This window comes from Gouania willdenowi, chromosome 1 (assembly GCF_900634775.1).
Source record: "Gouania willdenowi chromosome 1, fGouWil2.1, whole genome shotgun sequence".
Classification (NCBI taxonomy): Eukaryota; Metazoa; Chordata; class Actinopteri; order Blenniiformes; family Gobiesocidae; genus Gouania; species Gouania willdenowi.
This window is the reverse complement of record NC_041044.1, coordinates 5,330,496-5,345,359: the sequence shown is the minus strand read 5'-3', so window position 1 is coordinate 5,345,359 and position 14,864 is coordinate 5,330,496. Positions and strand designations below refer to the sequence as shown.

At 36.1% G+C, this 14,864-nt stretch overlaps 1 protein-coding gene, 1 long non-coding RNA gene and 1 pseudogene across 2 annotated transcripts; 1 reads left to right on the top strand and 2 right to left on the bottom strand.

Annotated features, from left to right (window-relative positions):
• Positions 1-299: 299 nt before the first annotated feature.
• LOC114464307 (heat shock 70 kDa protein 13-like) lies at positions 300-3,233 on the bottom strand. The gene is made up of 2 exons (XM_028448347.1): positions 3,046-3,233; positions 300-954 (listed from the first exon to the last, which is right to left on the bottom strand). Exons 1-2 carry the CDS (start codon positions 3,220-3,222, stop codon positions 733-735), a joined length of 399 nt encoding a protein of 132 aa, XP_028304148.1. The 5' UTR covers positions 3,223-3,233; the 3' UTR covers positions 300-732.
• The window catches only part of LOC114464237 (protein FAM83F-like), a 28,591-nt pseudogene continuing 16,747 nt past the window's right edge, over positions 3,021-14,864 (top strand).
• On the bottom strand, positions 4,191-13,081 carry LOC114464318 (uncharacterized). The gene is made up of 4 exons (XR_003674176.1): positions 13,071-13,081; positions 9,752-9,757; positions 4,731-4,733; positions 4,191-4,398 (listed from the first exon to the last, which is right to left on the bottom strand). It is a non-coding gene; the product is annotated as an uncharacterized LOC114464318 (long non-coding RNA).

Here is a 14,864-nt window from a genome sequence, read left to right as displayed (position 1 = left end):
AAGCGTCGACAGGATTTGCTGACTCACAAAGAACTCCTGAAAAAGCAGGTGAAACAACAAGAGTCTTTGAAAAAACAAAAACTTAATGAGGAATTAAACAATGAAAAGAAACTTCTCAATCGCCAAAAGTTAAAATCCAATCGGATCGACGAATACATAGCGGACAAAAATAAGGAATATGTAGAAATCCGCAATCAAGAAAACCTGTTACGTTTTCGAACCGGCAGCCACTATCACCCTAGTTTAGCTAATAAACCTGGGGAAAACAAATCTGATGGCAAAGTAGTTCTCCCCCCCGATTGGACCAATAAGACAACAAAAGAAAAGACTAGTCCTTCCCACCACCCCCGATCGTCTTCCAACACAGTCTTTCCTTCCACCTGTTGCTCCCAACAAAGGGAAACAAACCACCAACTACGCCTATTACCAGCAAGTTACAATAGGTAAGAGGAACACGGCTAGTCCCAGTAGCTCCCAACTCTAAGATGCTGCCTCCCCCGTGACCCGACTACGGATAAGTGAAAGAAGATGGATGGATGGATGGATGGATGGATGGGTACTCCAGCACACAGAATACTAAGGACAGTCCTGCCATCTTCCTGTGTTTTCATAAGTGAAAAACAGCAGCTTGGGACTTGATGCAGGAACAGGATCCATAACTGGTATATAGAGAATATTTCCAACATACAGAGTATATCTCAGCTAAGATGTGGGATCTGAACAGCAGAGGCTTTAACAACCTGCAAGCTTAGCTGTTCTGATGGTGGAGTTTCTCTGCCTCTCATCAAACTCTGCAGGCACAGAGATGACGACCTTCTGGACTGACACCTGCAGATGTTGTTCAGCCGTTTTTCTCATCTTCAGCAGGAACCTGGAGCCAATGAACTCTGGGCTCACAGTGAAGGTGTGGTTAGTGGAGATCTGAAACTCTGCACTTCCATTCTTGTTCATCACCTGAGGGAGAGAGAGAACGCTTCAGATACACAGTCTTAAACATGTTATGGAAATATTATAGCATACAGAATAAATAAAGTCAAAATGAGACAAAATATCTGTTGTGGAGTTTTTCCATGAAAAAAAAAAACAAAACGTACAGAGGCACTGACTTTTTCAGAATCAAATTTAGAAATATTTGAACCCTTTTATAGAGTAGCTTAAATTCACCATTTAATTGGCAGGTTGCACATTGACTACTGGTTGTGTTTTATATCAACATTATTTGACACACACATACACGCACACGCGTAAAATAAAACATGCCAGTAAAATAAATACTACATTTATGTCCCTCTCGCCACTCAGGGGTGCTGACACCCCCACTTCCCGCGGCCCTGCATTTGCAGAGTTTTAGAAAAAAATTGCTTCACGTGTAAAAAATCCTCCTATTAAAGTCCTTTTATATGGCTGTAATAAAGGAACGTTTTTAATGCAGCTGATAGCTCAGTTTTAATAAAACAAGATAACTATTATATAATCGTTACAAAAAATGAAAACTGAATAATTAACACCTGTTGCCATGTCATTTTGTGCGGCCCCCACAAAAGAAAGTAAATGCACAAAAAAATTACTCAAAAAACACAAAATTCCAGAAAAATACATTAAAAGACAACAAAAATGATTCCAGCAAACCAAAGGTAAAAGTCAACAAAAACAAAGAAAATGAGAAAATATATACAAAAATACACAAAAATGAATCCAAGAACAAATATTATGACAGAAAAATACACTAAAGGACAACCACAATGAATAGAAATAATTCCACACAAGATTTTAGAAAAATTACTCCAAAACCACACAAACACCAAAAATATGCAAAATGACAGAAATACACACAATCTCTCAAAAACAGAAAAACCCACAAAATAACACTAAACCACACATATAAATATACAAAATATCAACAAAAAACACTCCAAAAACAGTAAATAATGAACATATTTTGACTCTTTATTTTTCATAATAACTTATGACATCTAACGCTTTTAAGATTCTGCTGAATTGAAGTTTTACCTAAAAACACGATTTTTTTTTTTTAGTCTAACACTATTTTTATTAACATTTTTTTTGTTTTTTTGTCAAAGTTGATTAATCATGTGTTATACATATCAAAAATGCCACCTATCAGCCAACATCACTTTAATCAGTTGTATTAAAACAAGATTATTGTGTTCATTAAAAAAAATTAAGTAAAAAAAAAAAAAAAACGACAAAAATCTGCTATACTGAATAATGAACACCATTTTGTGCAGACCCCAAAGCAAATGCACAAAATGAATAAAAAAACACTAAAAATGCCAGAAAATAGTACATTAAAGGCTTAAAGGTTTACACAAAAATGAGTCCAGAAACCCCAAATTTTAAAAGTTTACATTTACACAAAAGTGACTCCAAGAACAAAGACAATGACAGAAAAATACACTAAAAGAAAACCAAAATGAATAGAAATCACTCCAAAAGCACACAAGATACACAAAATGCCCCCAAAACCAAACAAAAAACAACAAAAACATTCACAATGAAAATAAACACATACAAAAATGTCTACAAAATGACAACACAATTACACAAAGTGACAACAAAGATTCACAACGATGACACTAAAAACACACAAATGATTAAATATACAGAATGACAACAAAAAAACTCAAACAGAAATGAAACAAGAACACATTTTTACTACACATTTTTTATATTAACTTTTAGAAGTGAACATTTTAAAATTATTGCCTGAATAGTTTGTTGGGGATTTTTAGAGGATATGTATTCTGAAGTACTAAGTGAGAATAGAAAATACCAGATGTCGTTACCATGGCAACAGAATTGTCTTGGGAAAACTCTGCTGCATTACATTTTTTACCTAAACACCCTGTAACTTTTTTCACAGACCCTAACATTATTATCATTTTTTATACGTATTAAAAAAAAATTACCTAACAGCCACAACAACTTTAATATCAAAAACAAGTCCATATCGACACTTTTTGTGCTCAATCACTGCAGTGTGAACCGTTGCGTTCTGGTGACCTTGAACGCACCACGGCTCACCTCCAGGTCCCACCTCCAAAGCAGGTGAGAAACTTTCCCAGTGACGTACGCTGGGAATGAAGTCACTGTTGCTGGGACGGTTTCCTGGTGTTCGGCCGACCTCGGAGCTCCACTTGGGGCGACCCTCTCTGCTGCCATGGCCGAGTCCCAGCTCATGTGTATGGAGGACGGACACATCGGAGACAAAGTCCCGGAGTCCAGGCCGGAGTTTTTCTACAGCGAGGAGCAGCGAGCGGCCATCGAGGAGCTAGTGAAGAATGGCGACGGAGCTTTTAAAACACGACTCAAAGAAGACAACATGAAGGACTTCCTGTCCGCCAAAGAGATACGACTGTTGTTGAACATTTTTAGACGTTATGACAGCGAAAGTGTGAGTATGACCAAAACACCCGCTGGGGCAGGGAAGGACGAGGGGGAGGAAGGACCGGTGACAGCGGACGATGACTCCGGGGTCCACTCCACCTACTGGCCCCAGATGTCGGACACGGAGGTCCCGCCTCTGGACATCGGTTGGCCCAGTGGGGCCAAGTTTAAAGGGGTGACCCGGGTGGCCATGCACACCCACCCCCCCAAAGAAAACGGGCCTCACATCAAACAGGTGGTGAGGAAGCTCATCCAAGAGGCGAGCAAGGTAAGAAAGACAGAAAAGAGAGTATTTAAGCAGGGTTTTTCAACATTGGGGTCGTGACCCCATGTGCGGTTGCCTGGAAATAAAATGGGGTCGCCTGAAATGTCTAGTAATATTAAAATATCAAAACATTACTGATTAAAATTGATAATATTTTTAATTTAAACTTAAAAAATAAAAAAAAATGTAAATATGCGTTTATTTAAAAAAAAATGCGTTGTTTTTAAAATCAATAAATGCTTCAAGGATTTTTATTTGTCATGATGTGCATGAGCATGTACTGTACATTAGCACTCAGCAATATATCGTGATTCAAGATATATAAGTTTTCTATTTTAGCGATATAGAAAATGACGATGTCGCCTATGTCTCTTTTGTTAACTTGTTTTTATTTATATAATCACAGTACAAATAACAGCATACATTAAGTATTTAATATTATTCAAAGAGTACAGTCAAACTGTATCCTTCTTTACAATTATTTCATATTTTTGAGATATATATTTTATAACTTATTTTGTATTAAAATACTTGTTTTAGGAGTCACTGCTTTCACTACTTCTCAGAACAGCATAAAAAGCAGTTAGATGGATTACTGAGTGCGTTCTAAACCAGACCTTCCCCTAAAAAAGCTACGCTACAGAACTCACTAACACGTGTTGTCCCTTAGAGGAGAAAAAGCCAAAAGTGGCACATATTGTGCTGCTGTTTGTTAATAAATGTGTCTGTGTGGCATTTTGCATATTTAACCCAGAATTGTTTTTTCTGGTCAGACTTAGCTCAGTTAAAAATATCTAGATCAATGTCATGTATCTACATTTTGAGAAAAAAATATTGAGACATGAGTTTGGTCCATATTTCCCAGCCCTACTGTACATAACGCAATAACGTCCCCAAGTTAACGTTATAAAATAATGGTTCAAATATACAATGATATGCAAATCAATATTGACAATAATGTCACAGAAATAGATATAGAGTGCAGGAAGGGACAGTTATTCTCTTTCAAATTAAAACACCACATCATTTCTCGAACAACTGTATTCTATACTTTCACTTTCTATGATATAAATCTAGTTCAAATAAAAAGCAGTTTTATGAGCTTAATTTATAATGTCACTTTGTATTTATAACATACTATAACAAACATGATTAAAAAAACTAGTTTTACAGAAAGAAAGTCTCTGAGGTTGCCAGACATTTGTGATATAAAAATGGGGTTAGAACTAGAAAAAGGTTGGAGGGGAACCACCGGTGTAAAGGCAACAGGTTCCAGTTCAAACAGTTCACGTCAGCTATGCTTCCAATGAGAACAAAACCTGTCAACCTTACACACAGTCTGTCTGTCTATCAAAAAAAAAAAAAAAAAAAACACATCAAAATCAGTTATAGGCAAGTGGCGGTCCGGGGAGCAGATGTGGTCCTTGGTCCAATTTTTTGGAACCCCATATTATAATCACAAAAAGACTAAAAAAACACGCAAACACAAATATAAGTCCTCCATTAATACACAAAAGGACAAGCAAAACACATTAAACTGACTCCAGTAACACACAATGACAACAGACATCTATGCAAAATGACTCCTAACAAACAGAACAACGAAAATACACAAAAATGATATAAAAAAACAATAAAAAGTGCTATATAAATGCAATGCATTTTTATTATTACAAATATACAAATAGATTCACAACACACAGAACAACAAAAATACACAGAACGACAGAAAAATATACAAAACGACAACAAAATTACACAAAAGAAGCAGAAAAACATGAAAAAGTACAGAAAAATACACAAAAGGCCTACAAAAATAAACAAAAATGATTCGCAAAAACACAAAATGACAATAAAATATGCAAATGGTTTCATAACAAACAGAACAAGAAATATACAGAGAATGACAGAAAAATATACAACACAACAACAAAAACACACTAAAGAGGCAGAAAAACATGCAAAAGTATAGGAAAATACACAAAAGGACAACACACTTACACAAAAATGACTCTCAAAATGATAGTAAAAATACACATGTCGTATGTTTACGCCATCATTTTCTGTATGTATTTTGGGGGCCACACAAAATCTGACAGAGGAGCGCATGTGGCCCCCGGGTCGCCAAGTTGACCTTTTCTCACGTACACATATCGCCACGATTTACTAATTTACCACAAACTAAATAAAAACAAACTGCTGACACTACCTTTTGGATCACACAAAACCTTAACATAACTATATCTGCAGTAGCACCTCCAGGAATAAGGTTTACTCCTGAATGAAATAATCAGTCTTATTTAATCTCAAACTATTTAATGTATTTAGATGTTTTGCTCCTGAATTTCACTGTTATTATGCTATTTTCTCCAAAATACATCTTTATTAAACTTTTCATTGACAATTTTACATGTTGTTACTTGTAACTTTTCATTAAATCATTAAATAAGGTGAAATCTTTTGAAATAGGTAATGTGGCCACACAATAGAACAGTAGAGAACTGAACAATAATCTAACTAACTAATCTTAACTAACCATAACTAAACTGAGTTTGATTTGGCAATTGGAATCACTTCTTAAAACCAAATCTCTGATTTTACCATAATTTATTTGTTTTTATTTATTTACATCCTCTTATTATATTTCTTTCTAATTTGTTCAAGAATTTTGTTAATGCTCATTTTTTTCATTTTCAAGTCATTTATAATGTGACCTTTAGTTTAGTTTAAGTTTTGTGTTTTTATTAAATTAATAATGATGATTATTTTACTTTTTAATAACCTTTATTTTCTCAAAACAAATTGTATTTGTTTTGGCCAATAAACACTTATTCTGGGTTTATATGTAAGAGATTTACTGTGGCCAGTTTGTGAATGCTAACACAATAGTTATGTGAGCTGTGAAGCTAACAGCTGGAGACATTATAAATAAATCACTTAAAGGCTTATATTGAGTCCTTTATTTAACGTTAACCTGTTTATATAAGTAACACGTATCAACAGATTTAGGAACTTTGCTGCGATGCACTGAGCTTTTCTTTCTCTTTCACTTTTAGTTTTAGTTAGAAGCTGCTACTTTTACAGTATACATTATGCAACTGATGGGCGGGGCATTACAACGAGCAACTACCGTGAACATTGGATTCGACTCTGACCCATTTGTTTATAACTGGAGATATGACCTGAGGGGAGTTCCAAAAAGCGGGTTATGTTCAAACTTGAGTATCCCATTCCTGAAAGCGAGGTATGTTCTTCTCTGAGTATGTTACCATGGTAACGTTGTCCGTGAACTAAACCTGTTCGCTGGCAGGTTTTATCAAAGAAACTCTGGGTTTCTACCTGGCTCCGCCCACCTGAACACTGTTTCTCAAGGAACACTTTTTATGTAAAGCAGCACATTATTACAAATTATGTGCTGCTTTACGTTATTATTTTTATTTTTTGCAAACAGTCAATTTCTTTATAACATTGTGGATGCAGAGCATTTAGGGAAAGACACTGAGAGGTTGATTCGTGATAAAACGACTACTGACGTCTGTAGTAAAGTTCCCTGGGTACAAACCTGTGGACAATGTCATTTAAGTGAATACACATTTCACGTTGTTTCATACAGTAATACAACTCACTGTATAGATACATTGTTTGAAAGCTACTTTGGCGCAACAAGTTCATTGTTTCATCAGCTTTCTCTAAACAGATGTCATTACAAGTCATTAAACCCTAAACCAGGTGTCGCCAACCTTTGTGAAACTGTCAGCTACTTCATAGGTACTGTATAGTCTGAAGAGCTACCAGTTAGAAAAACACTTCTTAAATACTTAATAAGGAAGGCTAGCAGTCATTTTAAAAGGTAGGAAATAACTCCAGCATGTTCTTCTTGTCTTAATAATATGTTAAGGTTGAATTTATTCAGACTTCTGTTTTTCACATCAAAGTGATCAGCTGACACCTCTGAAGAGGACTGGCAGTTGACAGTCAAAACTTGTCAGGAGATCAAAGTTCCTGAAAAACAGTTGTCTGAATAAATGAAACCATAAGATATTAAAAATGGGAACTTTATTTTTCTCCTAATTCATGCAACTAACCTGTGTCATGTTCAATCTGTCATTACACGTTGACTTATGAAAACATTACACATGATGCACTTTATTGTTTTTTTAGAATGTTTGACCTTTAGCTTTTATCCTGTAGATATTGCGTTATTTTTAGAATAATATTTTTACATTTAAATATCCACAAAGAAGCTGCATTTGGGCGTTTTTATTTTTTCATTACAAAGACACTTAAATTGTAAGATGTTTTGTTAGTTTTGTTCTGTAGATTAATATTTTGTCATCTACCTCAAACCCTGTGATTTAATTTATTTGTAAAACCAAAATACGACTGTGCCATTTATTTTTGTCAAAGAGCTCCAAACAGCTCTACAGTGGAACCTGAGGGACACTTTATTTGTTTTTAAAATGTGAAAAATGAAAGACTTAAGGAAGCGATATAATTCAGTGTTTAGACAGCAATGTTCTAAACTTTAAATGTATTTTTGAGATAACTACCTCATGTGCTGTGAATACAACACATTTGTATTGTTTCACAGGTATTTTTCAATGTTTTACAATAAAATAAATAAATAAAATTGGAAAATTCATAGTGTATGATATCAGTGATAAAAAAAAAAAAGAAAGTGATAATGCAGGAAAAACAGAAGACTGACCTTGAACTTAAATATGACCTTGAGTCACACATTGAAAGGAAATGTTATTCAATGGTACCAGTCGGAGCACTGTATCCCAATTTGTGGCCAAGTTATAGGGAACTTTTTTATTTTTGGGCGAGCTTTGTCATCCTGAGAGAGTTGAGGTCTCTCTTTGTTCACTTTTCTGAGGAGTTCTTGATTTTAAATATGACCTTGAGCGAAGGTCAAGGTCACACATTGAAAGGAAATGTTGTTCAAGGGAACCAGTGGCCAAGTTGCTGGGAAAAAGTTTTTTTTCCCCTTTTTGTGACGTCATGAACTTTGTCCCCTACCGATCTTTTGACTGGTAGGTAGTACAGCTTCGGTCCAACGAAATAAAATACTTCACTTGAGATGAGCTTTTCATAAATGTAAGCATCAAACTTGTACTTGTAAATTTTGGTTTTTGACCTTGAGATTTTGGCTCCAAAACAGGTCGACTGCAAATTCTTGACATTGCCCCATGAGATTACATACGTATCATTAGTGCTGATTCATAGCCTAGGAGGCGTTCTAGGACAAAGCAAGTTGCGGAAGAAAAAGAAGAACTCCTACAATGTGTTGTGGCATATGGACTAAAAGCCAGTTATTCCATGCCATGTAGGCTAAGCAAGGAGGGATTTAACTGTGATGACACGCACGCCCAACAATTGCACAGAGTTGAGAGGTTTACTGTTCCAGATCGCGTTGGAGACATCGGCACTTACTTTAGTAGCATGCATTGGTTGCCTTACAGATACCTCATGACAGTGCAGATTGTAGATGGATCACAGGATGTTGCGGTCAACAGAAAGTTGCAGTCCCAAGCTCACCCCACCAGCATGATGCAAGCCAAACAAAACACCCCCCCAGGTGAGCACACGTACTAATATAAACTACTCCCACGTGCCACGCCCAATCACCGTGGTGCAGAAGCGTGAATACTCTGAGTGCGTGCACGATACCCATTCACATGCATGAACCTCATTTATAAACGTGTGCGAAACAACCTGTATGGCTCCTACACAATGTATTTGTGTATACTTTTCTTATGTGTGTTGATTTAATCGCATCCAAGTAATGGTCTTTATAATGTGGACCAGTAGTCAGGATGATGATCAGAGCATCTCTGTAAAACGTGCACTGACTCTGAAACCACATTCAAGCTGCCAATGCACAGCCACGCATCACAGTGTAGGGGTCCGTGTTAACAGAGGGCACTTAACTAGTGTCTAAGTGACAGAAACATAAATCTCACGTACATGCTTTTTCAACTTTGCTCAGAAAACACTTTATTGCTCAGATGTGTTTAAATACAGCCGCTCTGTGAGTCCGCGGACAAGTTGCTCGTTTTCAGATTGTTTGCTCACAATATCCTGTTTCGGTCGGCGTGTTCTGGTGAGAAAAGTGTTTTGGCCAATAACCAAAAATGCACTGAACAGCCATTATCGGCGAAACATTTTTGGTGGCCGAAATTTCAGTGCATTACAATTTAGAGTAGTGTTTATCAAATTAGGGTACGTGTACCCCTAGGGGTACGCGATGGCACTACATCTTGAGAGACAGAGTGGAAAATTAACAAATAAAGTGTCTAATGTGTGTAATCACTTTTTCATACCATCATTATGATCTATAGTTGTTTTTAAATAGTTTTCAAAGCAAAATGTTGTAGTCGGACAAAGGGGGGGACTTGGATTCAGAAATAAGAGAGAGGGGGGATTAGAGCCCAAAAAGTGTGAGAACCACTGATTTAGAGCCCACATCACTGAGACGATGGTTGGGAAATAAAAAGCTACGTGCTCCAAACAGGAGCCACACTTTTAGAGTCAAATAGTTTTTCACCATCAAAGGTTTGTTACACATTTGTTTCTCTTCATTGGGAATTTTTTTTCATTTTCTGTATTGTTTCGTGAGTTTTTCTTATCTTGAGCCCTATATCGTATTACATGTCGCACCGTTTGTTGACTATTTAGTTACACCCCTAAGTCTGTCACACCGCCTTATACATCCAACTTTGCACGAGAATTAATATTTCCATCTCTCTATCTCACATGAGGTGAAATTGAAATTGCAATTCTTGCTTGATTGTGGGTAAAATGTAACAATAGTGCCATAATCCATTTTCATTTCAGGAAGTGAATTCTGTATTTTCAGTTCATTTTTAGCAATCACGGAAAATCAGAGGACCTACTCTGGATGAGTCGATGCTGTTCATATCTAAACTAACACTAAATGATTTATTTGTAAATCTGTTTCATAGGTTTGCTTTAGCAATCATTTCTCACACCATTGACTCTAAACTATTCTCTTCAGGCAAAACGAATGCTCTTTACAAAGGAGTGGAACCAGTTGTGCTGTGTATTCATGAGCTGTTAGAAATCATTATGCACACGTTTTACCTGAAGGTATGAATAACATTTAAAGGGGACATATCATGCTAAATCCACTTTTTTTTAGCCCTTAAATGCATTTTGTTGTATATTTTGAGTTTTTAGAAGTACAGAAATGTTCAAATTAATCTCTTCAGGTGCTCCGTAGATATCTTTATATTATGTTTTGGTCATATTTTTCAATCTGTTTTGATTTTTCGATTCTCTATTACATTTTTTGAACAATAACGTCACAATATTTGCAGCGGAACTGCCAAATTAGGACATCGACTCCAGGCCCAACACTTCGAGCAATCCGCCATTTTTATTTCTCGCTTTTATTTTGTAGTCCAAGCTCAAGGATGCCGAAGTTATGAGAGGATAAGTCAAAATGTTAGCGGGCTTCACCTAACCAACAGAGAGAAGCTGTTTTACAACAGTCGATCACAACATGCTAATTTAAGTGTTTTCAGCCTCGGTACGTGTGCGTTCACATAAAAGGGGTTGAGATTGTAGCGTCTGACCAATCACTACAATAGAGAAACCTGGCAGCTTAAATTTAAAATTATGAATAATTCTATTCCATAATTCAGACCAAAAACAACACTGTTGTAACAGAAAAGGCAGGAATGAAAGAACCCAGGCAGGAAGCTGCTGACACTGTTAATGCGTAAAAGTGTCATATTATTCATCATATTAATCCATTGGATGGGATATCCCATTTAATTGATTAATCTTATAAATAATGTGACGCTTTTATGCATTCACAATCAGCTGATGAAGCCTGTGTCTGCGTGTACAATCAAGACACAGGCTTCATCAGCTGATTGTAGATCAGTCCAACAGATATAAATCTAAATCTTTCCTAAAGGATGTCATCGGTAAATGAAAGGATTGAAGGGAATATTTAGACATCGATGCTGATCCACACAGTGACGTGTTCACACATCATCTTTTATTGGACAGCTCGCTTTCGAAGAGAACTGATTGGTCAGGAGGCGGGACTTTATCACTCGCTAAAATCCTTGCCAGAGCAAAACCTGCTCCCGACCAGGCTCACCATTCAGCATAAGTTACCATGGTGATTTAGCTTTGTAATAAGAGGTAATTTCGCTTCGTAACATAATCCCTTGGAACGCAGAATAAAACTTGGACTAAATATTATTAAATAAACAAGTTCTAATGGCCCTGATTGTTTAGTAATGCATGTGGTATTGAGTTGTAATGAAACAAAACTAAAGATGTAATACAGACGTGACATTTCTTCTTTTATCTTCACATTAAACTCAAATCAGGTGGGACCGTTTTTGACCAGATTTGTTGTCATTTTGTGTATATTTGTCGTTATTTAGTATATTATGTTGTACGTTATGCCGTTTTGTGTTTTGTTGTTGTCATTTTGTGTTTTTTGGATTCACTTTTGTCTGTTTTGTTGTCCTATATTCTTGTGTGTTTTGTGTGTTTTTGTTGTCGTTTTTATGATTTTTTTTTTTTTGTCATTTTGTGTATTAGGGCTGGGTATCACCAGGAAGCTCGCAATATGATACATCACGATATTTTTGCCCACAATAACAATATTATCACAATACAGCGATAATTGATATATCGCGGGAAATTTCATCCACGATACATTACGATATCTGCGTCACTGAAGAAATTCTGAAATTACTGACTGCACTGAATAATTTCACAAAACATTGTCAGTCAATGTCCTATAAATGACAGCCACGTAAAACAAAGTGTATACTGCACAGTGGCTCTTCTTAACACACACACACACACACACATATTGTTTTCGTCATGTCTTGTATTTTGCAATAAAAAGTAAGAAGAAAAATCGATATTTGGCGTCAGTGAATCAATAACGTCTCGCGAGACGAAACCTTGTGCTATATCGTCGTATTGATATTTTGGCAAACCCCTACATGTTATGTTATTACCAAAAGAAGTTCTTTATTTGTGATCAGATTGTTTCAGCAAAGCTACGATTGAAAAGAGCAGTCGATGAAGAAATAATTATTCAACATGTTTGTGCATGTGGGTCACTCCATTAGTGTTATAGTATGTAATTCATTTATTTCCTCATTTAAAATACAATTATTTTCTGAAAAAAAATAAAAAGCACATGAAAAGCAAAAATAACTACAATAGTGTTTTTACTGCTGCTGAATCTAGTTTATTTTATATCTGATAATAAGTTACATAAAGTTATGGTTGATAAATATCTAACTGATTTCCTATAATTAAACTAGGTCAGACTGATGATGTAATCATTAATATACTGAGAGCAGTACTAACAGGATATTTAGGTAATAATCACAATATTTACATTACTGTCTAATGAGGCCAGGTTTGTCTGTGAACACGTAAAATATAATTAAAAATATTGTGTTTCACAAGTCGGGACAGATGAATAGCAACAATAGTTTTATACCAAAATGTATTTCACATGATGTGACATGTTAGCTTTTATCCTTCCATAAAAGTGTTAAATCTGACCATTAATAAATCTGTGGCCCTATAGGGTTTGATGACGGTAAGCTGTGTACTTTTTACTAGTCTCTTTTTTTCATGCAATGGTTAGCGTTAGCTCTTAGCCCAGCCTTATGTGTCGGTGGGTTAGCTTAGCGGTGAGCTCCAGGTAACAGAGACAAGCAAAGCCCGGTGGCCCACCACGCCTATACAGCACTGGGGGAAACCCTGCTTCCCGCTTGTCTTCCTATTGCTCATGTTGGGGCTTTCCTACCACATAGTTTGTGTTGTGTGTGAGTGTGTGAATACCAGTGATGCCAGGTGAGATGTTTGCTCAGTTCTCTGCAGCTAAAGCTGAGTCATTTGTTCCGTGTGCTGACAGTGACATGCCTCGCCCAACTTGTCAAGCCTCCATAAAGTAGGTCAAGAAAGGAGCTGTGGAGCATGAGTCATGTATTCCCATTGTTTTACAGCATGTATCAGCATTTACTGGAAATTATCGTCCTCTTTATTGCTTTTGTTAATGTTTTCTCTCTTTTTAAAATCCTCTGACCGTTGATCTTGTTATTACAGAGCAGTAGATATAACCTTTATCCTGAGATTTACAGCATTAGATCCTGTATTATCTGTTACTGTACATTGTAACATTCATATATCAGGTTTATAGTGTGAAACAAAAGAAATAACTGTCAATATGTCAACTTTTTATTCCTACTCAGCTCAAAAGAGAACAGAACTCCAGACAACAGAGGTGGAAAAACTAAATTTTCAGGACTCCATTTACGGTCATGAGACACTGGGAGGGGGTCCCCAGATGCTTTCAAGAAACTATGACTATTTTATGAACAATTTGAGCCAATTTTTGCTTATTTTCTACAATTTTTCTGGAACTACAACAAACTTGCCATATTTTAATTTATTTTCATCACTTTTTTTGCCATTTTTTTGCTCCTTTTAAAGCATTTTTGCGACATTACTCCAATTTCTGACACTTCAACATCATTGTTTGCATGTTTGCTGCTAATGTCACATATGTTGACCCAATATTGTCACTTTTAACACTTAATCTTGCAAATTTAACCACATTGACAGTTTGCTGTGCCCATTATTTGCCAGTTTAAACTGTTCCCAGTTCTTAAATTACATTACCCCAAACCCCCTATGCCCATTTCTGCTACTTTTAAGCCATTATTGTCAATTTGAACACTTTTAACCACTTTTTCTGTCCGTTTTTGGCCACTTTAGTCTGATTTGGAACTTTTAACCAATTTCTGTGGTTTTTAAAATCCCATTTCACCACCTTTTTTGGTCACTTTTAACCCATTTTATTTCTGATTAAAACGAGAATTTACATAATAAAAATGACTATATACTATGGCACAATACTAATACACATCCTGTATAACAGTGGATATTATTCAGATGAATAAATAAATGTGGTTATCACAGATTCATAGAACAATGGACCATCATTTTACTGACTTTATGGATGGACCCCAAAAATCTCTCCCCTTTATTCCCCCTTATAGATGGTCCTGTCTCCACATGACTGTTCTTCAATGTTCATGTCTGTGTTCAACCACCTTCAGCTACAGTGGGGGTCCTCGCTCTATTTTGGGGGTCATGGGCTGAAAAGGTTGAG

Excerpts from the sequence above, each read along its gene's own strand:
- LOC114464307 (XM_028448347.1), bottom strand. The coding sequence starts at position 3,222 with ATGTGTCCGTCCTCCATACACATGAGCTGGGACTCGGCCATGGCAGCA. Across the intron at positions 955-3,045 it reads TTTGGAGGTGGGACCTGGAG|GTGATGAACAAGAATGGAAG; the intron begins GTGAGCCGTGGT and ends TCTCTCCCTCAG.